The sequence below is a fragment of the Chanodichthys erythropterus genome, chromosome 16 (genome assembly GCF_024489055.1).
Source record: "Chanodichthys erythropterus isolate Z2021 chromosome 16, ASM2448905v1, whole genome shotgun sequence".
Classification (NCBI taxonomy): domain Eukaryota; kingdom Metazoa; phylum Chordata; class Actinopteri; order Cypriniformes; family Xenocyprididae; genus Chanodichthys; species Chanodichthys erythropterus.
In genome coordinates this window covers 25,508,290-25,534,787 of record NC_090236.1, presented here as the reverse complement: position 1 = coordinate 25,534,787, position 26,498 = coordinate 25,508,290, and the positions used below count along the sequence as shown (strand labels likewise).

The following is a 26,498-nucleotide window of genomic DNA, read 5'->3' as shown; positions in this document are numbered from 1 at the left end:
ACAACTGCAGATTATGAGTTACCTGCGGTGAGTCCGACATAATGAATCCACTAAAACGACACAGCGAATGCCGGTGGTAAACACTCGTGTTCCAATACTCGTGCACGAGTTTTGGGAGGCGTTCCTTTGAAATGAGCTGTGAAGGAGGGGGTTGTTCTTTCGCATGCGCTCATTTAAAAAACTCACTAACAGTCTTTGGATTCTCAGTCGATAAAAAGATCCTCTTTAGCACCTTTAATAAGGGAGCGAGTTTGAGGAGAATTTCCAGGAGAATTGCTTGATTTATCTGATTTACGGTTGTATATTTTTTGCTGCATTCAAATCATGTCGTAATTACCGTAATTTCAAGATGACAACACGTGATGTTCAACTTGATGATATCCTACCTCAGCCTGGGAATTATGCAGCAACTCCTAAAATAATCTGCAGAGGTCAGGTGGTACAAGTAGGATCTCTTAGAAAATTCCCATCTTACAAGTTGTAATTACGAGCACGTGAACACATTTTACAAGTTGAAATCTAGTAGTGACGGCGTGAACGCACACCTGCACAAAGATTACACAAGCCTAAGCAATATTGTTACAAAGAAAATGTCATTGTTTTAAATGTCATTTTAAGAGTTACAAAACAATGACTAAATCTATCTTGTGCGCACAGAAACGAGGAAAGGAGAAAAACGAGAGGAAAATATGTAAAGTGCTGCACGAACAGCAGGGGGTGATATTTGACAACTTGCTCAAGCACTAGCAAATCCAAATACATAAAAATAATATTGTATTACTGTAGACATAAGCTTAAACCCGCGATTGCTCATATTTATGGAAAAAAACAACACTAGACCAAAGACTTTATAAAAAAAAAATCTTAATAGGACTTTGACTAGATTCGCTTTTAAAAAGCAAACGTCAGACGAATGAGAGAGGGCGTGGCTTAACAAACACGTGATAACAACAGGAAACGAAAATAACAAGACGTTACGCTATACTAGCTCTTTTGCAGTACTAGACAAATTCAACATTAACCATGCTGCATATAATCTTTACCAAAATTACTTTTAAAATTATAAGTCTCAATCGATGAAAGAGAGTGAATAAGTTTTATTTCGCGCCTCGTCCATCGTGACTTATTTGCGAAGTCAGCTGACCAAATCCAGAGGAATTGCTGTTACAACAGTTATGGACCGAAAGCACGACCTTCACACACTAGACTCATTCTCTGCAGTGAGGAAGCCGGCGCTGGAGAGGACAGCATGCTGAGGTGGATAAACGGAAACACGCATTTTTAGCTGACTGGGGATTGACTGTGTAGCGTTAATCATGCCGGACTCCTCAGAAGCCTCTTTACCCGCTTTCAGGCGTCTGAGTTACTCAGTGGGGCATTTTCTCAACGACCTGTGCGCCTCGATGTGGTTTACATACCTGCTGGTGTTTTATCACTCAGTGCTGGGCTTTCAGAACACATATGCGGGTGTGTTGCTGTTGGTGGGGCAGATAGCGGATGGAGTGTGTACACCGCTAATCGGTTATGAGTCTGATAAGACACCCGGCTGTGGATCATATGGGAAAAGAAAAACATGGCATTTAGTCGGTAAGTGACGTGGAACCTATAAAGTCACCATGAAATCAAAATGGACAATTCCTATTTTTAAAATGGAATATTGGAGGATTTATTGTAAATGATTTATCCGTGCAGGTTATTATTATTATTATTATCATTATTATTCGACATCTCTTCTCTGATGACGTGTTTACTGGCGTAAGGGCGGTACAACCTGTCACTCGCGTGAGATCACAGCAATAGCAAACCATCCAATCAATTACCAATTAAGAAAACGAAGTCCTTCCCTACATATTTTCTTTTTAGTTGAGTCGTTTCACTTAGATGTGTCACAATAGGGAAGAAAAAGCCTTTCGCAACTTCTGTTTTATGGTGGCAAAGGAAAAATTCAGGCAAATTTACACTGTCATCACTTTTATGTTGTTCCAGAGCTGTATGACTTTCAAAAACAGATGTTATGAATCAACATTACTTTTTCCTCAGTAAATGATGATAATTATTTTTGGGTGAACTGTCTCTTTAAGGTTTATTCCATGCATATTATAGTTCTCATCTACTGTCTTTTACCCCACCTAGGGACCTTCAGCGTCCTCCTATCATTCCCCTTTATATTTAATCAGTGCCTGGGCTGTAATCTGAACACTCCACAATGGGTCAGTCTCACCTACTTCACCCCTTTCATCGTCATCTTCCAGTTTGGATGGGCAGCCACTCAGATTTCCCATCTCTCCCTCATTCCCGAGCTGGTGTCTTGCGAGCATGAGAAAGTAGAGCTCACTGCGTACAGGTAAACTCATACAGCTCTGTGCATGTAATGATCAACCATTCTTGTGATGCTTGTTTCGAGGACTTTGCCTTATAGTGACCGGTATGATGTCTTGGCATTTTATTGTATTTTGGTTGTATCCCTCAGGTATGCCTTTACAGTGATAGCCAACATCACAGTGTATGCAGTGGCCTGGCTGCTGTTTCATTTTCAGACTCAGGAAGGAGATGATCCTGCCATTTCAGACAATCTTGGTCCTGTTGACATTCCCGTTTTCAGAGTGAGTGCTGAACTTTTGTTGTGCTGAGGTGAACTCTTGGTCATTTAAAGGGTTGGTTCACTCAGAAATCAAAATTCTGTTATTAATTACTCGCCTGTATCAAACCTGTAAGACTTTTTGTTCATCTACGGAACACAAGTGAAGATCTTTTGGATGAAATCTGAAGGCTTTCTGTCCATCCATAGACAGCTAGGCAACTGACATTTTTAAGCTTTAAAAAGTTCATAAAGAGATCGTTAAACTAATCCATATGAATTGAGTTTAGTCCAAATTTTCTGAAGAGACTCGATCGCTTTATATGATGAACAGATTTATTCACATAAAAACATTGATCAGCGTACACAAACAGAAGCTTAATCATATAAAGCGATCGTGTCTCTTCAGAAAATTTGGACTAAACCGCTCAGTATATATTTAGTTTTACGATCTCTTTTCAACTCGAAGCGTCAAAGTGGTAGTTGCATAGCTGTTTATGGAGGGACAGAAAGCTGTCAGATTTCATCAAAAAGATCTTCATTTGTGTTCTGAAGATGAACAAAAGTCTTACGGTTTTGGAATGACATGAGGGTGAGTAATTAATGACAGAATTGTATTTTTTGGGTGAACTAACCCTTTAATTCTGCATTACAAAACATTTTTGAAGGTAGTGTTCATATGTGTACAATAAGACCAAGAATCAAGACCAGAAAGAGAATCAATTTACATTTATGCAATATGCAAAAAAAAAAAAAAAATTACATTGTATTCACCTTTTTATCAGTTCTTGCTTCCATGTGAATACCCATAACACTGCATTTGCTTCACCATGCTCTACTGTTTGAGCTACAGGAAATTTCATTAAAAGTTAATGACCCAACAAATTTCCCTCAGATGTTTCTCTAAATGAGTAGTAAAAAGTTGTTAAATAAATGTAATCAGTGGTTTATGATTTTCAGCTGAAGTCTTTTCAGCCTTTGCTTCTGTTGACATTTACATAGCAAGTTATATAATGTAGGCCTGGACGAAACAGCTATGACAAGCCTCATGTGGTAATATTTTTTTACATTCAGAATCTAAGTCTTATAGTGGTGGGCATTGGAGCTCTGTTCTCGCTGCTGTTTCACTTGGGCACACGGGAGAAGGCACGTCCCAGTCAGGAGGAGGATGGCTCTAGTCCTGGGGAACGCCAGCCACTTCTTCACAACTCCACTGTGGCCCCTCCCACTAATCCACTTCAGTGGAAGCATTGGCTGAGACAGCCATCATTCTACCAGGTTAGAAGCCAATACCCACGTTACTTTTCAGTGGCATGTAATTTAGTGCATCTAATTAGTGGGTTGAAACACAGTGTTATCACTTAATCACAGTGGTGTGAAAATGTTAAGGAAACTGTATTTAGTAACTGTCTGTTATAACTGACTTGAGCAAAGACTATAGAATAACACAAGACTTGTCACTCGTATCGTTTTGAATGGGAGAAAGTGTAATGCGCGGAATAAGTCCCGCCTTCTAAATAAGAGCCAATCGCCGACTGGTAAAGTCATTGTGTCACTTCAGCGGTCGTTAGAATCATAGACATGTCTATGGTTAGAATCACCGGTTTCTATAGAAACAGTCAGAGGCGCCCCTCCAAAGAGACGTGCATTTAGGTCTGCGCATGCGCATCAGCTTGATCCAGCCTGAAAATTTTTTTTTTTTGGTCATGATTCGAGCGTTTAGAAACTAAATTTATGAGCCGGTTGTTGTTAGATTTCATTAGTGATTTCAAATATGAAATTTAATCATAAGGTTGGCGAACAGTTTTGGAGAATTTGATGTTTCCCCATTCAAAGAGATTGCATGATGCCCAGGATGCCCGAGAGGCGTTTCAAAGATGTCCGCCGAGTGAAATGACTTGTCTTAAAGGGACTTTGACTTGAGTAATGTAATATCTTCTCTAAACCCTGCTCTATTCAGGTGGCTGTGCTTTATATGTCCACCAGACTGATAGTGAACCTGTCACAAACATACATTTCCATGTATCTCACCTACACACTACTGCTGCCAAAGGTAAAACAACTATAGTAAGACTTCACTTTACACCCAGCAACAAAAGCATTAAAGAAAACAGACAGTGATCTATGTTTACCCTTTTGTCTTGCAGAAGTACATAGCCACCATTCCCCTGGTGATGTTCCTGAGTGGCTTTGCTTCCTCATTTATCATGAAACCTCTCAGCAAACTAATAGGCAAATGTGTGAGTTTGCATTTCTGTCTTTTGATTGAAATATAATTCATCATAACTCTTCTCATTTTCGGAAGTGACTAACAATACCAGTCAGTATTGCTGTGTCATATACGTGTGATCATATTTATGAGTTAAGCACACATGATTACCACCATAAAGTCATAGTTACCAGTGAAGAAACGTTGATTTTTATTTGAGCCCAGACTTTACGAGTTGGAGGTGTGTCAATTACAGATTTAAATTCATAGATGGAGTGTCATATGTAGATTAAACTAAAAAAAGAAGGGGTGAATCAAAATAAGAAGTATCTTGGTTTAGTTGTTTTTGTGGAGCTTATTTAAAGCTTGTTTAAATGAGATTCATCTTAAGGGCTCCTTGGAAATCTAGATTGTTCTCGGCCATTCAAATCATCTGAAAATTAATGAATGGAAAAACAATTCACTAGACAATTTCATGTACACTATTGGAAGTTGATACAATATGATAGAAGGTTTTTGTGTACACTAAAGTTTTCTTGTTCCTTATTGATAGATGACTTATTTTTTGGGACTGTTGCTGATTCTGGTGTTTTCCTATTGGGTGCTGGTGGACACACACATGGGAGAAAAGGTGTATGGGGCAGCGGTCCTGCTAGGGGTGGGGTCTGGTACCATCCTGGTGATGTCACTTGCCATGACGGCTGAACTCATAGGAGATCAGACAGTAAGTGTTGAGGAACTGAAAATGAACGGCAACCGCTTCAAGCTGTTGTTTTATTTAGTGTTTTTAGCACTAACAACCTTAATAGCAACGCATGATTGAACCAGTAAGAAAAGCAGGTGTTTGCAGAAGTGAAAAGGGCATGTGCTTCAAAGTGACTAGTTTCAGAAGTGTTAAAATAGTCGCAGGGAACTAAAATTTGTTTTTAAAGAAGTTTTCGAGTTTCTGATTTCACTTTTCTTTTCCTCCTGACAGCAAAGTGGGGCTTTTGTTTATGGAGCTATGAGCTTCACAGACAAGGTGGCTAATGGTCTGGGAGTCATGATTATTCAGGCGCTACACCCCTGCCGGTAAGTGTGTACCTGCATACTAGAATATGACGTGAGTCAGAGAGTGTTTTAATGGTTTAATTTTATTTTTAGAGTAAAAATTAAAAAAATACAAAGTAAAAAAAAAAAAGGTTTTTAGTATGTTTAATAGGGGTGTAACTGACTGTACACAAACATGACGGTTTGGTACTTACCTCGGTATTGAAGTCAGTGTTCGGTATGAGTTCGGTACAGCAGGGGGAGAAAACTAAATATAAAATTGCTTCTTCTTTCTTTTTTTTTTTTTTTTTATTAAACTGGTTTATTGAACAAATTGTCTCTCTCTCTTTAAATAAATTCAGTTATAATGAGCATTTTCTTAAAGATAAAAGCAATCTATCTCAGTTAATGCTGTAATCTCAACATAACACCGACTGTTACGTAACAGTCGGGGTGTACGCCCCAATATTTTCATATGCCATCTCATGTTCAAGCATTAGACAAGGGCAGAATGTCTGGATGTGCACAGCTGAATCATCAGACTAGGTAAGCAAGCAAGGACAATAGCAAAAAATGGCAGATGAAGCAATAATAACTGACATGATCCATGATATCATGATATTTTTAGTGATATTTGTAAATTGTCTTTCTAAATGTTTCGTTAGCATGTTGCTAATGTACTGTTAAATGTGGTTAAAGTTACCATCGTTTCTTACTGTATTCACTGAGACAAGAGCTGTCGCTATTTTCATTATTAAACACTTGCAGTCAGTATAATTCATAAACACAACTTCATTTTTTATAAATCTCTCCAACAGTGTGTAATGTTAGCTTTAGCCACGGAGCATAGCCTCAAACTCATTCAGAATCAAATGTAAACATCCAAATAAATACTATACTCACATGATCCGATGTATGCATGCTGCATGCATGACGAACATCTTGTAAAGATCCATTTTGAGGGTTATATTAGTTGTTTGAACTTTGTTTATGCTGTTCAAGGCGAGCGCGAGCTCCAGGGGTGGGGAGCACAAGAATTAAAGGGGCCGCAACCTATATATCGGTGCATAGTTAATGATGCCCCAAAATAGGCAGTTCAAAAAATGAATTAAAAAAAATCTATGGGGTATTTTGAGCTGAAACTTCAGACACATTCAGGGGACACCTTAGACTTATATTACAACTTTTAAAAAGAAGTTCTAGTGCACCTTTTAACTTCTAAATCAAAATTTATACAATTATTTTTCATTTATTTTTCTACTCAAATTTTTGAAATATGACCATTTGCACAGTTACTGTCATAACTTGTTTTCATGACAAATTTATTTAAACATATATTAAATAAGACATTACTAACAGGTAAAGTAAATTTAGTCAATATATAAGCTAATATAGTGCAAATTTTTAGTGAAATGCTCCCTTCTAGAGTTCATTTCTCTAATGAACTAATATGCTGTGGACACTAAATGACTTGCCTGAGGTAAATGTAATGCTACATGAGATATTATTCTCAAGCTGATTTATTGATGTCTTTCCACGGTTAAACCACTGGTTGAGAGTACACGTAAACGGATCTATGCATTGGCCCTGTCCCAAATGGCACCCTTAACACTCACTGTCTTCCTAAGAGTCGCACTTTTGTGACGTAGCGGTGCTTTGACTGTCGGGAAGAAGTCTTCTGCGGAGCTCGATTCAGTGCGGACTCGGCAAAAGCGTGCATTGAGGTTGCATATCAACCACAAAGGGGGGCGCTCATGTGCACCCTTCTGAAACCAAAAATGACAAATGGGATGCCATACGGTCTCATGGACTTAACGGACACGAGGCAGCCATTGTAAGTCCACAAGACTGAAAGTGTGTATGAAGTCTGCCATTTGGGACAGAGCCATAGATCGTCTGTTCTTCTTTTGCGCTTTTTCCTGATGTGGTGGTTAGCAAACAGCGTTGCATTACCGCGCATGCCCCCTTCTGGATTGGAGTGTGGATCCCCTGTGACTGACTGTATTCATTGTCTGACTCTATGCACCGAACCGTGACGTCCAAACCGTGATGAATACATGTACTGTTACACCCCTAATGTTTAATATAAAATTACTTATTTTTAATATTGAATTTTGAATTAAAAGTGTTTGATTGTGTGTGATTTCTCTCATTCAGCACAATGGTATGCTGTCCGGCTTGCATATGGTATTATCACTATGTCATGGTCATCGTCACTGGTGGAGTGGCCGTTTTAGCAGCACTAAGCCTCTGCATGATCCTTATCTGGCCTATAAAGATTGTCCGCTGTAAGAAACTCAACTAAACTATTATTTATGTCTGTCTCACTTTCATACATACACTTCCTCTTTGACCTACTCTTTTTAATAGTGTTAATCAGTAACCTCTTCACCTCATGGCTGACATGATGTTTTGTATTTCAGTGTCTAAGCGAGGTCATAACAGTTCAATAAACAGCAAAGACTTTAAGGGTGAGGGCTACATGTCAGCGTCTGAAATAACAGGAATCTGAACTAAATGATTTTCTCCTCAAAACACAATCAGAAACATCAATCACCCACCTTAAAGTTAAAGGGCTCATATCATGAGGTCGGTTTTCCTTGAACTTTTGAGATAAAGGATTGTAAAAAAATGTCAATTCGATTAAATAAATCCGATTTATACCAAACAGTTTTTTTCTTATAACTAAATGCTTTGATGCAGTTATTCTAAGCAAATCCATTCCAAATCCCAGAAGAACTAATGATATTATGTGGGAAAGTTTGCCAAACCTTGTGCTTTTGAAGGTAAAGGAGGTGTAAAATGGTAAACATTATAAGTGGATTTTTTTCATAATACAAAATATGATATGACCCCTTTAAAAGTGATTTTTCTTTTTTTCTTTTTTTTTTCTTCTCCCAGATAAAAGTTTGATTTCATATTTACACACCACTGCTCAAAGGTTTGGGGTTGGTAATAATTTTTAATGTTTTTGCAGTTTATGCTCTCCAGGGCTGCATTAATTTGTATTAAAAATACAGTAACAGATGTAATATTGTGAAATAACTTTTATATTTGAATACATTTTAAAATGTAATTTATTCCTGTGATGACAGCTGAATTTTCAGCATCATTACTCTAGTCTTTAGTGTCACATGACCCTTCAAAAATCATTCTAATATGCTGATAAATAGAAAGTTCAAAAGAACAACAACTTTTGTAACATTATAAATGTTTTTACTGTCACTTTTAATCAGTTTAATATGCCCTTGCTGAATAAAAATATCAGTTTCTAAAAAATAAAAAAAACCTGACTCTCCTCAATCTTTTGAACAATGGTGTAGATGAACTTGTAATATGTAATATGTAATGTTTGCATTGTTTTTGTAGATCTGCCTGAGGTGACTGGTCTCATGGGCAGTGATAGAGAGGACTCCGAGAGCTCTGAGCAGCCTTCAGTGGACTGAACGCACAGCAGCCGCAGAGAAATCTGGTTTACACTTACATGACAGTGGTGAAGGTTAGAGTTAAAATCAGGTTTTGGATCACACTGACCAATATTTGCTAATGAAGTCTATAGAACAGTCATATCTTGCACATTTCTACAATACAGGTTTCATCTTGTTCACTAAGAGCCAAAGATGTGGTGAGTTCATTTTTAGACCTGATTAGTTAATATCACTCATATTTTATATCATGGTTTCTCATTTATTAGTTCTCACCTAACCCAGCAGTCTTTATAAACAGACACTTTATAAAGGGACTAACTTTGTTATTGCTCATTGTCATGTTTATCGTTTCAGATTTTTTTTTATTCATGATTATAAATGTAGTTTAGTTATTTGAATCAAATCCATGAAAATAAGGGAATTTATTTATGTACCTGCCATGAAGGCCAATGCAAGATGCACATGTTATGGTGGATAAATTATTTCCAATTAATCCATCTAACTTTTCCATAAGGGAATTCATGAAAAGGGAAGAATTAATATTTTAAATCAGGGATATAAAGACATGTGTTGTCATTTCAAAGCATATTTATTTTGGTGTGAGATGCATGGGGCTTTGTTGTTAGGGACCAGAGAGCCAATCATGTGCATTTTACATATATATATATAATAATATGCATAATTATGGTTTTCATATGTAAGACAATTGTGTCTGACATGTTTTCTGTTCATATCATTAACTGAACAGAATAAATGTTCTTTATGAACAGACATTTCTGTATCTTGAGTTGATACATTGTAACCTGTCTTTGTAACTAGTGACTCATTAGCAGGAATGCAGTGTCATTGTGAGTAGACGTAACATCTGGTCAGCTGATTTTGCTGATGCTTAAGACTTTAAACACTCAAAATAATTCATAAAAGCTGTTGCTCAGATCTAGCTGAAATGCATTTAATTATAGTGGAAATTAATCGGCAAAACCAGGATGTTTGTGAAAAGACAATAATTGTATTTTATGATCTTTGATGTCTTGTATAAAATGACTTTTAAATAAAAGTGGGTTTTTTTTAATTATATGTGTCTGTGTTTATGAATAAGATGTGCAAAAACAAACCCAACTAATAGAGACTGCATATTGCAGATTTGTTAAGAAATTTTTAAATAATGTTACTAAAAAATAAATAAATTTTAAAGGTGCAGTGTGTAAATTTTAGCGGCATCTAGTGGTGAGGTTGCAAACAATGGCTCAGCACAGTCAAAGAGCATGTAGCTTTGTCGTCACAGTAATAAATTACATTATAATAAAGTATATTTAAATAGAAAACAGTTATTTTAAATCGTAATAATATTTCACAGTATTGCTGTTTTTACTGTATTTTGATTAAATAAATGCAGCCTTGTTGAGGACGGAGAGTGTCAGTGCTTAATGGTTTATATGTTCAAATCTTCTCTGGGGGCCAGTTGTTCAAAAAGTTTAATCTGGATCAGAATGATCTGGATTTGGAAATCCCATGTTTTGCTATCCAGGATCAGGTAATCCATCTTACTTTTGTGCTGTTTTTTCAAAGAAAAATTGGATTGGATCACCATGATCCAGATACACACTTTTCCAGATTACCAAATCTGGGTTACCAGTGCTCTACGGAGCCCCTAAAGGGACATGATGATAGAGACAATATGGGTTTTGAATTAAATATAATATTTTTGTTGGATATTTACAGCTGTTTGGGGATTGTTTTATGACCAAAATCTTTTTTACCCCTACAGTAGGTTACCGAAAGGCTAAATATGTAGGTTAAGGTCTACTTCTAATTTATTTAACAGTTAAACTAATCCAGAGCAAAAAAATAAATTAATGTGTATGTATATTACATTATATAAATGTTCTATTTTTTTGACCAGTTTTAAAGTTTTACTACATTTTCCTCCTGGAATCCACCTTGAAATCCTACCCCCTTTTTTTTTTTTTTTTTTTTTTTGATCAAAGTTATCCAAATCCTACTGACAAGTTTTGAACAACACAAACTGAAGGTTTGATCCAGATTAAAACTAGGATTGGATTCCGTGATCTAATCTGATTTCAGAATCCCTTTTTCCTTTTGAACAACCCATTTTCAAGATTTGATCCAATCCAATGGCCGAAATCCGATCAGATTACTTTTAAACACCTGGCCCTTGGTGTGTGACCTGTATGTACCTGCTATATAGTTTTTGTCCACAAGGTGGCAAAGGAGTCCATGAGGTGGATACAAGGTCTCATGTATAAAATGTCCAATAATGCCTGTCGTGTGCTGGTTATGTAGAGTGACTGCTTTTCTTGGTGCTGCAAACAATAATACATAAAAAAGGGGATCGTTCATTTATTTTAATATTGTTCACGCATTATTGTAATAATAATGAGAGGATGTTTTATTTCTTAAAAATTAGATACAATCATCTTTTGCTAGTCTTTTGGTTGTTGTGCTTCAGCACATTTGCTGATGTCATTTCTCATGGTTGCAAAAATTAAAGGGATAAAACGGGCATGAGATTTTTGGTTATCCAAAGCTGGGGTTCCTTTATTCTTTTAATGTGAAAAGCATTTCAGTTTCACCTCTTTTCTATTCATCTCCTGTCATGTACAACACGACTCACAAATGCCCACGGGAAAATCCCACCGAAACATTTATTAATAACATCTTTGTTTTGAAGCTTAGGAAATAAATCAAAACCATACGTTCAGCTGTATCCTGTTAAGGAGCAATTATCACTAATTGGAACAGCATTTATAGAAACCACTGTGAATTATCCATTATGCTATTGTGTAACAATAGATTGTTTCAGTGACACTGTACTGCACAACACGTGATAGTAAGCAATGACTTTTCTCTTTGAGTTTTAAACAATAACAGTGTTGTGTTGAAGTTACGTGTCAGTACAGATGCAGCTTATTTTCTTCCTTTACAAGCAGATTAGGGGCCGGTTCACACAGAACGCGTTTTTATTGTTAAAAACGCGAGACAGAGGAGGAAAAAACTCAAGTTCAAGAGTACCATTTTTAAAAGTTTTGAATTTTAACACGTTTTTAGAACGCGTCGTCATGAGAACAACGCCAGAGCGTGTTTACACTGAAAAACTGTGGAAAAGTAGTGCAGTGGAATGAAAAAACGCGTTCTGTGTGAATGGCCCCTATGGGTTCTATCAGAGAAACCTTCTGTGTTTTTGGACTGAGCTCTGTTCTGCGGGTCATCTAGTTTTCCTATTGCATCATATGTGCAGTACTGCTGAAACACATTAAAGGCCTTCTAGTAACAGTAGAACATACAAGATACATTAGTTTGTGCCTCCCGCAGCTCTTAACGCCTGCTGTTTAATTCAGACCAGAATCATGGTGTAATCTGCTCCTCATTAGGCACAAATCTGTTTGCAATGAAGAAAAAAAATCTAAAGACAAGCCATTCTTTTCATTTGCTTTATTTGCATATTGCCTTGCAGGCCAGCCAGTGCATTTCTAATATGCTTTGTGAAATAATACTAGACTGCTCCCTTAAGATCTGAAACACTCTCTAAAATAAACTACTAATGATGCCATCAATCACTGCTTTCTTCCTTTCACCCTGCTTTTCAAGATATTCTGTCATTTTAGGGTAAATATAGAAGTTTTATTCTTGCCTTATTCAGCCAAGTTTACGGAACATTTCATTTATTAGGTTGGAAGCTGAAGTAACATTGTGATTTCAGTTTATAAATAAGCTTATACTTCTAGTTGTGTCAAGTGTAGGTTTTCTCCAGCATTTATTTTTCTTTTGCCCTCACCTCAGTGCCTGTGACAGAGATGGGTGATGTTTCTCTTAATGGCCATTGGGTGGTGCCAGAACTGCTTGTTTATAAAAGTTGGCATTACCTGATTGCAGCTGTTTTGCCATGTGTAGAAATGACAGATCTCTGCCCAAAATGGGCAGATCAAATAGAAGAACATGAATAAAAATGTTAATCAATGAATGCATTGTCCAGGTGCACTGCAAATATGGATGAATTCAGGTAAATTGGGCCATGTTATTATAGATATTTAAAACTAAAACCATTAAACCCAATTGAATTAAATGCTAACTGAGAAGAAATAAAAAGTGTCAAGGCACTATTTTCCTTTTCATTTAGTTTAAAGGTGCTAAAGAGGATGTTTTGTTTTATACATTTTTGCAATATTACTTGAAACTGTCTTTACTAACTGATAAAAGTCTATTTATTAGGTGCACTGAAAGGAATAATATTAATATACATCTTCTGTGCACGAGGTAGGGCCTTAAAAACATCAACCAATCGTTTACGCGATCATCATTGGACCTCTGGCTTGTCAATCACTGCCGTGACGTTCCTTGTGAGAGACGAGCGCGGCTGCACGCTCCAGTAACTTTCCACACTCCACAGGCGCCGCATGCAATGTTTTTGTCCGGAGACAGGAGTAACAACTGCAGATTATGAGTTACCTGCGGTGAGTCCGACATAATGAATCCAAAAAACACGGCATAGCGAATGCCGGTGGTAAACACTCCTGTTCCAATACTTGTGCACATGTTTTGGGAGGCGTTCCCTCGAAATTAGCTGTGAAGGAGGGGGGGTTGTTCTTACGCATGCGCTCATTTAAAAAACTCACTAACAGTCTTTGGATTCTCAGTCGACGAAAAGATCCTCTTTAGCACCTTTAACTTGATTTTCTAAAATGGAAATAAAAATGAACAAAAACTATATAGACATTTAAAAAAATAAAAACAAATTCAAAATATTAATAAAAACTATAATAGCATCTTAATGATACTAAATAACACCATGCATCTAAAGGCGTTTTGGCTGGATCATAAGGTATATATTCTCAATCTTTTAAATATCGGCTCACACCCCTTGCATAATGGTGTCTTTTTGATCATGTTATTGGAATTCAAGCACTTAACCTTCGGCATATTCTCACAGCTGACAAGAAAAGACTTGTTTTCCCCTCTCCTGTTAAAACACGACATTATAAAGCCTTTTAGTCAGATGGCAAGCAATCCCCTGTTGGTTAAGAGAAGGGAAAAATCCAGGAGGTGAAACCACATAGAGATAATAACTCTGGTGTGGTTTTTATTTGGGGGAATCCCAGAGGCCACAATCACATCCATATTGGCAGCAATCAAACATCTAGCAGGTCCTAAACATTTACTGCACATACTCATTAAAGATGATTAAAGACATCATGGAGAACGGATCAGACAGGTTTAAATGGTGAAGGACATTTAAAGACTTCACAGCCTAATTGAAAACAACAACAGGAAATAGAACCTGTTATATATAACATACAGTATACATACAGTATACATTCAGCCAAAAACAGATGGAGTTTCTTTTCCCTGTTCTGTTCAGTTTTTTATTTGTTTATTTATTTATTTATTCATTATGTGTTTTTTTTGTTTTGTTTTTTTACAGTTTCTTCTAATCAAACATTTGCTGCATAAAACCTCTGCTTTATTACTTATTTGTCTTTTCAGAAACTAAGTAACAGTCACCAGAATGTTTCATAGTTTCAAGTTTAAATAAATAGAATGTTTCATTGTTTAAAGTTTAAATAAACATAATGTTTCATAGTTTCAGCACTTCAAATACAGAGGAACTCAACTTTGACTTTGCATGTAGACGTGTTAGTTGAACTCATGTAATGAGTTGAAAGAGAGGTGAGTAGAGTGATAAAACATCATCAGCAATAAATGTAATAGTTGTCATCTTATTTATTGTCCTCCAGTGTATTGATCAGTTCACTCAGTGCTTCCAATGTTTTATTACTATTTTAAAAAATGGCTACATTCATTTATCACCATATTACATCATCTGGCACTTGAGAAATGTGTCTGTTTATTATCCATCAAGCTACTTTGTCCAAGGCTATAAATGTTTGTTTTTATATCCAGAGACAATCAGTGTGGAATGGATGAAGTACCGATCCAGAAGGAACACCATAGACTTTCAGGGTCATTTTCCAAAAGTCACTGTGCAAGTGCACATCTCAGTGTCACAATTATGTAAAACAGCACTGGTTTAGGCTGAAAGGCACCTGCAACTTAACTGAGGGTCACCATTATCCAAGAAACCATGGCTGCATCCGAAATTGCATTCTTCAGTAGGCAAAAACAGTATGCAACAAAAAAAGTATGTAAAAAAAAAAAAGAGTATGCGATTTTGGACAAGGCCCATATCTGGGAATTGCTAGGCTTCCTTCCATATTATGTTTGAAACAGATGTCCACATCAACATGTAAGATAATTTAACTTTGGGAGAATTCGAGAACTTGTTTGTAGAATGTATATGTGATTTGTAAATTGTATATGTAAATTAAAGTAGCTTTTTATAAATTAAAGTACATTTAGCAAAGTAAATTTCCCGGTGTTAATTTAACACCGCACAGCGTTCATATGAGAATGTTAAAAGTAACACTGAAGCAGCGTTAGAGTTAATTAGATACTTAAGTGATTAATTGAGTGAGTGATGATTGTTTGATTATTGAAGACACCTGTTGATAACGAGCAGAATCACTGAAGGAAAGAGAAACTCAACAACAACTGACTTCCAGCCACAGCCTTAGATGAAATCAACTGAAAAGACATTAAATCTCTCTTATTACAAACTTTATTTCTGTCATTCGTCTACAGTTTTTTTTTTTTTTTTTGAGAATTAACAGAGGTTAAGATGTTCTTTTTTATTAAAAATGTTTGGTCGCCATTATGGTGATCAGTGTTCAGTTGACTCTTCAGTTTTTATGTCAGTTTGTGGTCTTTGTAACAGTGTTTGTTAAAACATAATTCATTGCAAAGGAAACAATAAAGACAATCAGATGATCAAGTTTTAAAAGTCCCGTACTTCGTGATTCCATGTTTCAAACTTTAGTTAGTGTGTAATGTTGTTGTTAGAGTATAAATAAAATCTGTAAAATTTTAAAGCTCAAAGTTCAATGCCAAGCGAGATATTTATAGTCGCCTACATCGAACGGCCAGTTTGGACTACATCCCTCTACTTCCTTCTTTAATGATGTCACTAAAACAGTTTTTTGACTAACCTCCGCCCACAGGAATACACAAAAAAGGGGGCGTGGTCTTGTTGCGCTCCCACGGAGAAGAGTTGCGTTTGTAGAGTGTGTTTGTTGCCATGTCGTCGAAACGCTGTTATTTTCATCCCGCAGTCCAATCACCTTTGTTTGGCCTTCCCAGGGACGCTGTACTTAGAGATCAATGGTTACAATTTATGTTTAACTCGGTTCCGAAAATTATAATTGTGGTATCCTTACTGCAATAGTTAATGTTGGACTGCAGTGCACATAATGGCCACAAGAGGGGACTATGTTTATGGCTGTTTTCCTTATGAGGTACTCTTCTGAATGAGTGCTAACGTTGTACATTTTCTGTCGCTGCTTGTGGAGATTAAAGAGTTCAGTCTCTCGGGAATTATTGTCTTTTGTGTTCATTCGGCACAACACCACAATAATCCACATGTAAAACTATGTGCAGCACACGTTATGGGAAGAGGCGTGACCTTTCCGGGCAAGGAGCGCTAAGCTGCTGTCGAATCACAACACAGGAACCGCTGGCACAATCAGAACTCGTTACGTATTTCTGAAGGAGGGACTTCATAGAACAAGGAAGTCATCAGCCCGTTTTTATGACAGTGGAAACAGCGGTATACAGATAAGTAAATTATGTGAAAAATACTGTGTTTTTTTACACGCGAAACATGAACACATGTTATATTGCACACTATAAACACAATCAAAGCTTCAAAAAAACACGAAAAACGGGACCTTTAATCATTGTAAAGAAAAATGATTGATTAATCTCATAACTGACCAAAAGTAGTGCGCGGATCAGACATTTCGAAAAACGTTGTGGGAAAAATGTTTTTAGATACACACAGACATATAGAATCAGCATATGAATCTCAACAATGGTGACATGCTTTTAATGCATGCTGGGAATCATGAGTTTTATACTATGGTGGCATAGTGGAAATTATTATTATTTAAATGTATTTAATTAAAATTATAAATAAAAAGATAGGTAAGATTAAATCAGTTATATACATAATATTTTGTTACTTTATTAATAATAATAATAATAATTATTATTTCAACTTTTTAGCAAACTGTCAAGAGAGAGGGATTGGCGATGACAGGCCCTGTAGAAAACAAGCTGTCAATGCCACATCAGTTGTTATGGAGCGAGGCAGCTCTCTTCTTTAGATATCTCAGCATACTGGACCTCAAACCACCAGAGCCTGGGAAAAACATGAACTTAGGGGTGCTTTCCAAGAATGACATGTATTCATTCCCCTTCTTTAACATTATTCAGGCCCCAAGGCTTGATTATCAATGACTAACATGGTCATATTTCCAATGGTTGATTGTGAATCTCGTTGGACCATGTTGGTGCCATATGTTACAAATTGAAGCCAGAATTCAACATTCAATGCTACAAACAAAAACACTGGGAAATTAACTGGAATATGTCCATGAATAACTAGACAAATGTATAACCAGACAAATGTATAACTACATGTGAAAGTCTTTTTAAGCTTTGCATAATGTCTAAATAATATCTAGTAGAGATTCAAGAAGAAAGGTTTGGATTTGGTCACGCATATCTGTGTCATCTAACGTCTCTGTTGATGTGATTTAGTATCAGTGCTGGCTGGAACTGACGTGTTTTATTCACTGTGGCTGCGGCAAGTGAATAAAAACAAGAGCGAGAGACAGAAAAAAGGATAGATGGAGGGACAGAGAGAGTGTGCGAGAGAGGAGGAGAGAGCATGCTGCCACTGGATCGGTCACACCCACCACGTGTGTTGTGTTTAGACAGCTGCTGTTCAAATGACCTGCCTGTGGACACGAAACATGCACTCCACATAGCCGTAAATCATCTCTATTATGGAGTTGGTAAAGCTTACAGAGATCTCTGCAGAGCACTTACAGAATAATAATTGTCTCTTCAAAGTATAGTGCCATATTATACTCTGACACGCAAACCTACCTCATTTGATTAGTTTGACAATCATCGAGGTGCTTTAGGGTAGTTTTTCAGTAGTTCGGACCATCAGAAATTTCTTTAACACAAAAGTTCAATAAACATGAAGCTGATATTAAGTAACTTGCATTTTAGACAGTTATGCAATAGTTCCAAAAGTAAGGTGGCCGAGAGAGCTCATTGCGCTGCAAATGAAGGAAACACATGCAAATAAAAAAAATACCAGCAAATAAAGAAAACATCTTCATTAGTTTGACAACACATGCGCTGCAAAAGTCCACAACACATGCAAATAGAGAAATGCGCTGCAAATAGCACAATAGGCCCGGTGATCTCAAGCCCCTTCTGCGGAAATCTGAATGATGATGATGATGATGACAATGATAATTAGGCTACTTTTACAATTAAATGTATATTTTAATTTGACCCGCAATAATTTATAGCGCATCACTCATAACCTACATGCTGTAATAAGATTAGCTAACTCCCCATTTAAAAAAAAAAACAGCTTGTTTAACACCTACATCTCTTCTCATTTTTTTCAATACATATGGGGCACAAGAGAAATATTAAAGCATAGTTAAATAACAAGAGTTCAGTACATGGAAATGACATACAGTGAGTCTCAAACACCATTGTTCCCTCCTTCTTATATAAATCTCATTTGTTTAAAAGACCTCCGAAGAACAGGCGAATCTCAACATAACACTGACTGTTACATAACAGTCGGGATCATTAATATGTACGACCCCAATATTTGCATATGCCAGCTCATGTTCAAGGCATTAGACAAGGGCAGGCAGTATTAACGTCTGGATCTGTGCACAGCTGAATCAACAGACTAGGTAAGCAAACAAGAACAACAGCGAAAAAATGGCAGATGGAGCAATAATAACTGACATGATCCATGATTACATGATATTTTTAGTGATATTTGTAAATTGTCTTTCTAAATGTTTCATTAGCATGTTGCTAATGTACTGTTAAATGTGGTTAAAGTTACCATCGTTTATTACTGTATTCACGGAGACAAGAGCCGTCGCTATATTCATTATTAAACACTTGCAGTCTGTATAATTCATAAACACAACTTCATTCTTTATAAATCTCTCCAACAGTGTGTAATGTTAGCTTTAGCCACGGAGCACTATCAAACTCATTCAGAATCAAATGTAAACATCCAAATAAATACATACTTACGCGATTAGACATGCTGCATGATGAACTCTTTGTAAAGAACAATTTTGAGGGTTATATTAGCAGTGTAAACTTTGTTTATGGTGTTTAAGGCAAGCGAGAGCTCCGTGGGCGGGGAGCGTGAGCATTTAAAGGGGCCGCAGCCTACATCGGCTCATATTTAATGATGCCCCAAAATAGGCAGTTCAAAAAAAATTAATTAAAAAAACTCTATGGGGTATTTTGAGCTGAAACTTCACAGACACATTCAGAGGACACCTTAGACTTATATTACATCTTTTAAAAAGATGGCACCTTTAAGAAATAAATTAAGGTTAAATAGTGTTATCAGAACATGTTGAAGTAGAGCTCTCATCGCTGAGTTTTTAGTTTCACTTTCTGTAGTGAATAACTGACTGGGATTTGAGACATAAAATCAAGTAAATTATTAAAAATTATATATATTATTTATTATTAATAATTTATTAATAATATTTTTTAATGCAAAATAATACCCCCCAAATCGTTTGTCCTGGCGCCGGGACTGGTACAGACCACAATGAAAATGTTATAAGGGAACCGTACCTGTCTGGGACCGCTGGCTTGGATTGTTCAATGTTTACTCTTAGGTGGTGTGCACCTGAAAGGTGAGGTTTTTTTTTGTGTTTATCTTAAAGGTGCTCTAAGCGATCCTGGGTGGAGTAACTTCCTGTTGATGTTCAAAGTGTTGTCAAACAAAACAGAGTCTAGCTTGCTTCCTGAAACAGTCATGAACGCGCATTTAAAATGGAAGTAGCTTGCGTATTGGCTGGAGCACTATTTATTGTTTCGTGGTCCAGGCTGCACCAGTTTGTTTTTGTTGTTGTTTTTGGAGCTTGTGAACTGCGTTTTTTTACAGTGTGTTCAGGGGACAGGCAGCTAGCGGATAGTGAGGAGATGTTTGCTGTATGTGACAAAAAATGTTTTGGCCTAAAAACATGTGACATCGCTTAGAGCACCTTTTACATTCTGATCATATGTGCATTATGAACAGGACTATTTGCAGCACGTTTCTCTATTTGCAGCGCGTTTCAATATTTGCAGCGCGTTTCACTATTTGCATGTGTTGTGGACTTTTGCAGCGCATATGTTGTCAAACTGATGATGTTTTCTTTATTTGCTGGTGTTTTTTCCATTTGCATGTGTTTTCTTCATTTGCAGCGCGTTGAGCTCTCTCGGCCACCGTACAAAAGAAAGTACAGCAGCAGAAACAACAGTGCGTCTCAGTTTTACGTTTTTAGTTGAAAATGGTGTCATGTAAACTGCTCCTCAGTCGCTTGTTCCCGACAGAGTGTTTCTGAACAAGTCAGATGAAGACATTGTCACCACCTACTGGCATAATGTATCATGGCAAACAATGAAAAGTTTTAGTGCTGTTGGACTGGAATCACTGCTCTACTAATCAGATTCTAGTACTTAAAGGGTTAGTTCACCTAAAAATGAAAATTATGTCATTAATGACTCACCCTCATGTCGTTCCAAACCCGTAAGACCTCCGTTCATCTTTGGAACACAGTTTAAGATATTTTAGATTTAGTCCGAGAGCTTTCTGTCCCTCCATTGAAAGTGTATGTACGTTATACTGTCCATGTCCAGAAAGATAATAAAAACATCATCAAAGTAGACCATGTGACATCATTGGGTTAGTTAGAAGTTTTTCAAGCATCTAAAATACAGTTTGGTCCAAAAATAACGAAAACTATGACTTTATTCAGCATTGTCTTCTCTTCCGGGTCTGTGTATGTCCACTTTCAATCCACAGTGACGCTGCTTCTTCTTCTTCTTCTAAGGCGGTTGGCATCCAGCTTATTGATGCATTACCGCCCCCTTCTGCTCCGGACAGTGATGCGATTAGGACATCGATCCGTGACATGCACACCTACGCACCATTTTAAAAAATATAGCAATACCAAAATACAAACAATATAGAATAGCTTGAATACAGCGTGCGTCTCCCTCAGACTGTAAACGAAGCTCGGGCGCACCAGATAACACGTCATCAGCGTCACTGTCCGGAGCAGAAGGGGGCGGTAATGCACCAATAAGCTGGATGCCAACCGCCTTAGAAGAAGAAGAAGAAGAAAAAGCAGCATCACTGTAGAGTCGTGAACGCGGATATACAACAGACCTGGAAGAGAAGACAATGCTGAATAAAGTCGTAGTTTTTGTTATTTTTGGACCAAAATGTATTTTAGATGCTTGAAAAACTTCTAACTAACCCAATGATGTCACATGGACTACTTTGATGATGTTTTTATTACCTTTCTGGACATGGACAGTCTACCGTACATACATTTTCAATGGAGGGACAGAAAGCTCTCGGACTAAATCTAAAATATCTTAAACTGTGTTCCGAAGATGAACGGAGGTCTTACGGGTTTGGAACAACATGAGGGTGAGTCATTAATGACATCATTTTCAGTTTTGGGTAAACTAACCCTTTAATCTTGTATAAAATGTCTCATAACATAACGGTTCCCTGAAATGAGGGAAAGAGGCATTGTGTCATCCTATGACACAATAATGAAACACTTTTCTCCTAGACATATTAAGGCCTGATTGGAATAACTCTGTTGCACCACAATGGTAGGAATGCCTCATATAATACAGTGCTGAACAAAATTTCCTCAGAAACTTTTGACCGAATAAGGCACTCACCAAACCCCCTGAGCATTAGTAACACGGCATGAACGTGACGTCTTGTTTCCTCATTTCAGAGAACCAAGGTTACGTTAGTAAGCAGAGACGTTTCCTTTCGATATTGGTTTCTCAACGTTGCATCATCCTATGACGCTATGGGGAACGTAGTCCAATCACGCCGTGTTACTGCGAAGGGTGCTCAGCATAAGTGGAGCAAATGACCCTTTAAGCACAATGTCTCACAGAAAGACTACATACATGCAAGATACAACTATCATAGCAAATTGCATAGCAATAAATGTCTCGCAACAGTATGCTTATGGTGTTAACAGACAGCAGTGAAGACAACTGAACGTAGTTGAAGGGGTTCGGTGTAAATGGGTTGGCTAAATGGCGGCAATGCCGGTGTCATGACAAATCGGGTCCTCCCTCAAAATCGGGTCTCCCCAAACTGTCAGTTAAAGATTTTTCTAAGTATATACAAATGATATTAATTTAAAGGTGCCCTAGAATTAAATATTGAATTTACCTTGGCATAGTTGAATAACAAGAGTTCAGTACATGGAAATGACATACACTGAGTTTCAACCTCCATTGTTTCCTCCTTCTTATATAAATCTCATTTGTTTAAAAGACCTCCGAAAAAACAGGCGAATCTCAACATAACACCGACTGTTACGTAACAGTCGGGATCATTAATATGTACGACCCCAATATTTGCATATGCAAGCTCATGTTCAAGGCATTAGACAAGGGCAGGACGTCTGGATGTGCACAGCTGAATCATCAGACTAGGTAAGCAAGCAAAGACAATAGCGAAAAATGGCAGATGGAGCAATAATAACTGACATGATCCATGATAACATGATATTTTTAGTGATATTTGTAAATTGTCTTTGTAAATGTTTCGTTAGCATGTTGCTAATGTACTGTTAAATGTGGTTAAAGTTACCATCGTTTCTTACTGTATTCACAGAGACAAGAGCCGTCACTATTTTCATTTTTTAAAAACACTTGCAGTCTGTATAATTCATAAACACAACTTCATTCTTTATAAATCTCTCCAACAATGTAGCATTAGTCTGTTAGCCACGGAGCACTATCAAACTCATTCAGAATCAAATGTAAACATCAAAATAAATACAATACTCACATGATCCGATGTATGCACGCAGCATGCATGACGAAAACTTTGTAAAGATCCATTTTGAGGGTTATATTAGCTGTGTAAACTGTGTTTATGCTGTTCAAGGCGAGCGCAAGCTCCAGGGGTGGGGAGCACGAAAATTAAAGGGGCCGCAACCTATATATCGGTGCATAGTTAATGATGCCCCAAAATAGGCAGTTAAAAAAATGAATTAAAAAAAATCTATGGGGTATTTTGAGCTGAAATTTCACAGACACATTCAGGGGACACCTTAGACTTATATTACATCTTTTAAAAAGAAGTTCTAGGGCACCTTTAAAATACCAATATAGCTTACTAAATAATGCATTTTTCCAATCAGGCTTCCGTATTTTTAGGAGAAAGGTGTTTTCCCATATAGCGTCATAGGATGACACAACGTCAAGAGACCGATATTGCAAAGGAACATGGCTATGTTGAGTGTTTTCCTGTCCTTAAACTGGACTGTATTATTGGTATGTTTTGGATTCAATCCATCATTTGACAAAAGAGACAAAAGACAAAGTGGATGAATGTAATAGTTATGTAATTTTAATAACCAACTGAACTGTGCATAAAAGAAGGAAAAAAGGGGCCTACTGTTTGTTTATAGTTTTATAATAGGGGTAAAGGAGGTCTGGCCTACCACTGGCCTATACTTTTACAGCATAATTTTAAAGAGTTTATTAATAGTGAATGTAATTTTTGGAAATCAATAAAACTCCATTTGAATGCTGAAACAAGTGTCCTTCACTAGCAAATATGCATTATTTGATTTTAGAATCAATTATGTGAAAAGTGCAGGAGGAATTATTTGAAAATGATAAACATGCATACAGTACAATTACTGAACAGTATATATTGAGCATTTGTATTATTGTACTACTTCATACTTAGGACATGGGCCATGAAATAACAGAGCATGCTAGATGCTGCTATATATATATCATCCTACAAAGCACAAAAAAACCAATGTATTCCCAAGAGTCACCAGCAGTTCGCTTCGGTGTGTTAATATTTGCCCCAATTTTGGATCATTTGTCATTGGCTGGAGTTTGTGAGGCTGATGAGGAGCTGATCATGTGACATGAGGCTGAAGCCAGGCTGGGCTTTGAAAGGGGAAATGCACAGAATTCCTCAACGATCCCTACTGAGGTCTGGCTGAAAACTGATAGTCCTGATGTACAGCGCATGGCACGGCTACAAGGGCCAGATTCAAACAGCAAGGCACGAAAGAGCGATTCAGAACCCCTCTCTTCCACTAACATAATTTTTCTTAATTCAGTTTAACTTTAAACTGCTATCCAGAGTTAATTGTATTTATATGAACCTTGAGTATGGAGTTATGGTTTAAGCAAATGATTTTTGTCTAAATTGTATTTAGCCCAGCTCTGTTTAAAGCAGCCATGCCTCTTAAGCATTGTGAATTTGTATGTGTACACCTTTGTGTGTGGGTTTTTTTTAAGTGTGTGTGGTGTTTTAATGTGGCACATATGCACCAGACTGTTAAAGGCATGGAAGAGTGTTTGCTAACATTTGTAGGGTGGGAAAAACAATAGTTTCCTCATACCTCTTTCCTGACCTTCTGTGCTGTGGCGGAGAAGGCCAACTGATCAAACTCTTTAGTCATTCTGTGGACTAGCATGATGATGGAAAACAAAAACCCACGCCTTCACTCTCCACCCTTTAAGTGGTCCTTCAGCTATTCCCCTTGATATTGTAGTCAAAGTTTCCAGATTTAGGGAGGGAATTCTTTCCACTCTGACTCAAGAGGCAGTACAATTTCCTTTGCAATTTAATTTGACGATTGCGTTAGGTTGGAGTTGCAAAGGGGCGGTGTTTGTGCGGAAAGAGTGGTAAGCAACATCTTGAAATAAATTGAGACAAACACTGGCAACATGTAACAAGTTCTCAGGAAAAGAAAAACCTTTGAATGCGTTCCATCCTTCGGAGGCAAATATAAGATGTGTTTGAAGTCTATTTTTTTGTATTGCATTCCATTATAAGTTTCTAATGAATGCATTTTTCCTTTGGTTTCCATTGTTTTATACTTAAGTACAGTTTTTTTCCGTACATCATTGTATTTGTACACTCCCTGAAAACTACTCAATCTGATACTAACATCCCCTTCAAGGACTTGAGAACCCAAAGTTTTATCCCTAATTAGGGAGGACTGGAAAATGAATTAGGGAATCTTGTAAATCTAGCATGTAAATAAAACACACATTGGAATCCAGTTGTAGGGCTTGCCGCGGTTGCCCACCAGTGTGTTTGTGAAATACTCTGGCAGAGATCCTGATCAACCCTAATCAAAACCAAATGAGAGAAAGAGAGAGTGAAAGGAAAAAAGAGAGCAATGGAGAGTGGGAAAAAGCAAAGAGAAAAAAAGAGAAAGGGAGAGTGAACATCATTAAAATACTATCCAAAGCAATTACCAGCAGATTTAAAACAGATGACTCAAGCATGTTTTTGTCTTACTAGATCAACCAGATTAATTTCTGCACATTATTATTATTTTTTTTGTTTGCACAGGCTTTCTAACTGCTTCCTGTCTGAATATGATAAAAGTGAATGAAAACTATAGGTCATTAATGACCTGTGGTCAGAGATTTTCCTGTTATTATGATATCATGGTGAGTCTGTAACAAGTCAACATATGACATAATGAAGTTTGCATACTATGAATCCTAGTTTAGGAACCTTTGCTTTATTAATTTCTTATGATGCTTAGAAAGTCTGTTAGAATACTCTTTAGCATAAATAACATCAAAAAAATTAAATTGTAATGTTAATCAAAATTATATGTAAAACATGCTGAATAGAGGGAAATTGGTGCAAAACTAAACAGTAGAAGATGCAAATCAGCACTGACTGATTCACTGTAATCAGATCTAAAGTGTTTGATAGTAGCATTTAGAATCGTGGAGATCTTCTCGCCACACTGCCAATTAGTCATAATTGGTAATTGGAAAACTAAACTTCCGTGTGCTGTCAGAATGCTGCCAGAAAGGAAATTGATGGCAGATTTTCCATGGCCTCCTGACCAGACCCTGTTTGGAGAGAACACTCACCGGCACAAGATGTTATATTATTAAATATCATTAGTATGACTGAACCCTTAAATGGATTTCATATCAAAGTTTCTTTGAAAATGTAGCTCGAGTTGCTATTACTAGATACAGTACTAATAAGGAATAGCTATCTATATTAACATAT

At 37.0% G+C, this 26,498-nt stretch overlaps 1 protein-coding gene across 2 annotated transcripts; it reads left to right on the top strand.

Moving 5' to 3' along the window:
- The first annotated feature begins 948 nt into the window (after nucleotides 1-948).
- On the top strand, nucleotides 949-10,301 carry mfsd12a (major facilitator superfamily domain containing 12a). 2 transcript variants are annotated; one of them, XM_067363659.1, is made up of 11 exons: nucleotides 949-1,587; nucleotides 2,134-2,344; nucleotides 2,471-2,603; nucleotides 3,653-3,856; nucleotides 4,539-4,631; nucleotides 4,726-4,818; nucleotides 5,341-5,511; nucleotides 5,764-5,858; nucleotides 7,974-8,104; nucleotides 8,240-8,287; nucleotides 9,186-10,301. In XM_067363659.1, exons 1-11 carry the CDS (start codon nucleotides 1,317-1,319, stop codon nucleotides 9,260-9,262), a joined length of 1,527 nt encoding a protein of 508 aa, XP_067219760.1. In that variant the 5' UTR covers nucleotides 949-1,316; the 3' UTR covers nucleotides 9,263-10,301. The 2 variants fall into 2 exon arrangements, with proteins under 2 accessions (XP_067219760.1, XP_067219761.1); XM_067363660.1 differs by lacking the exon at nucleotides 8,240-8,287.
- Nucleotides 10,302-26,498: the final 16,197 nt, after the last annotated feature.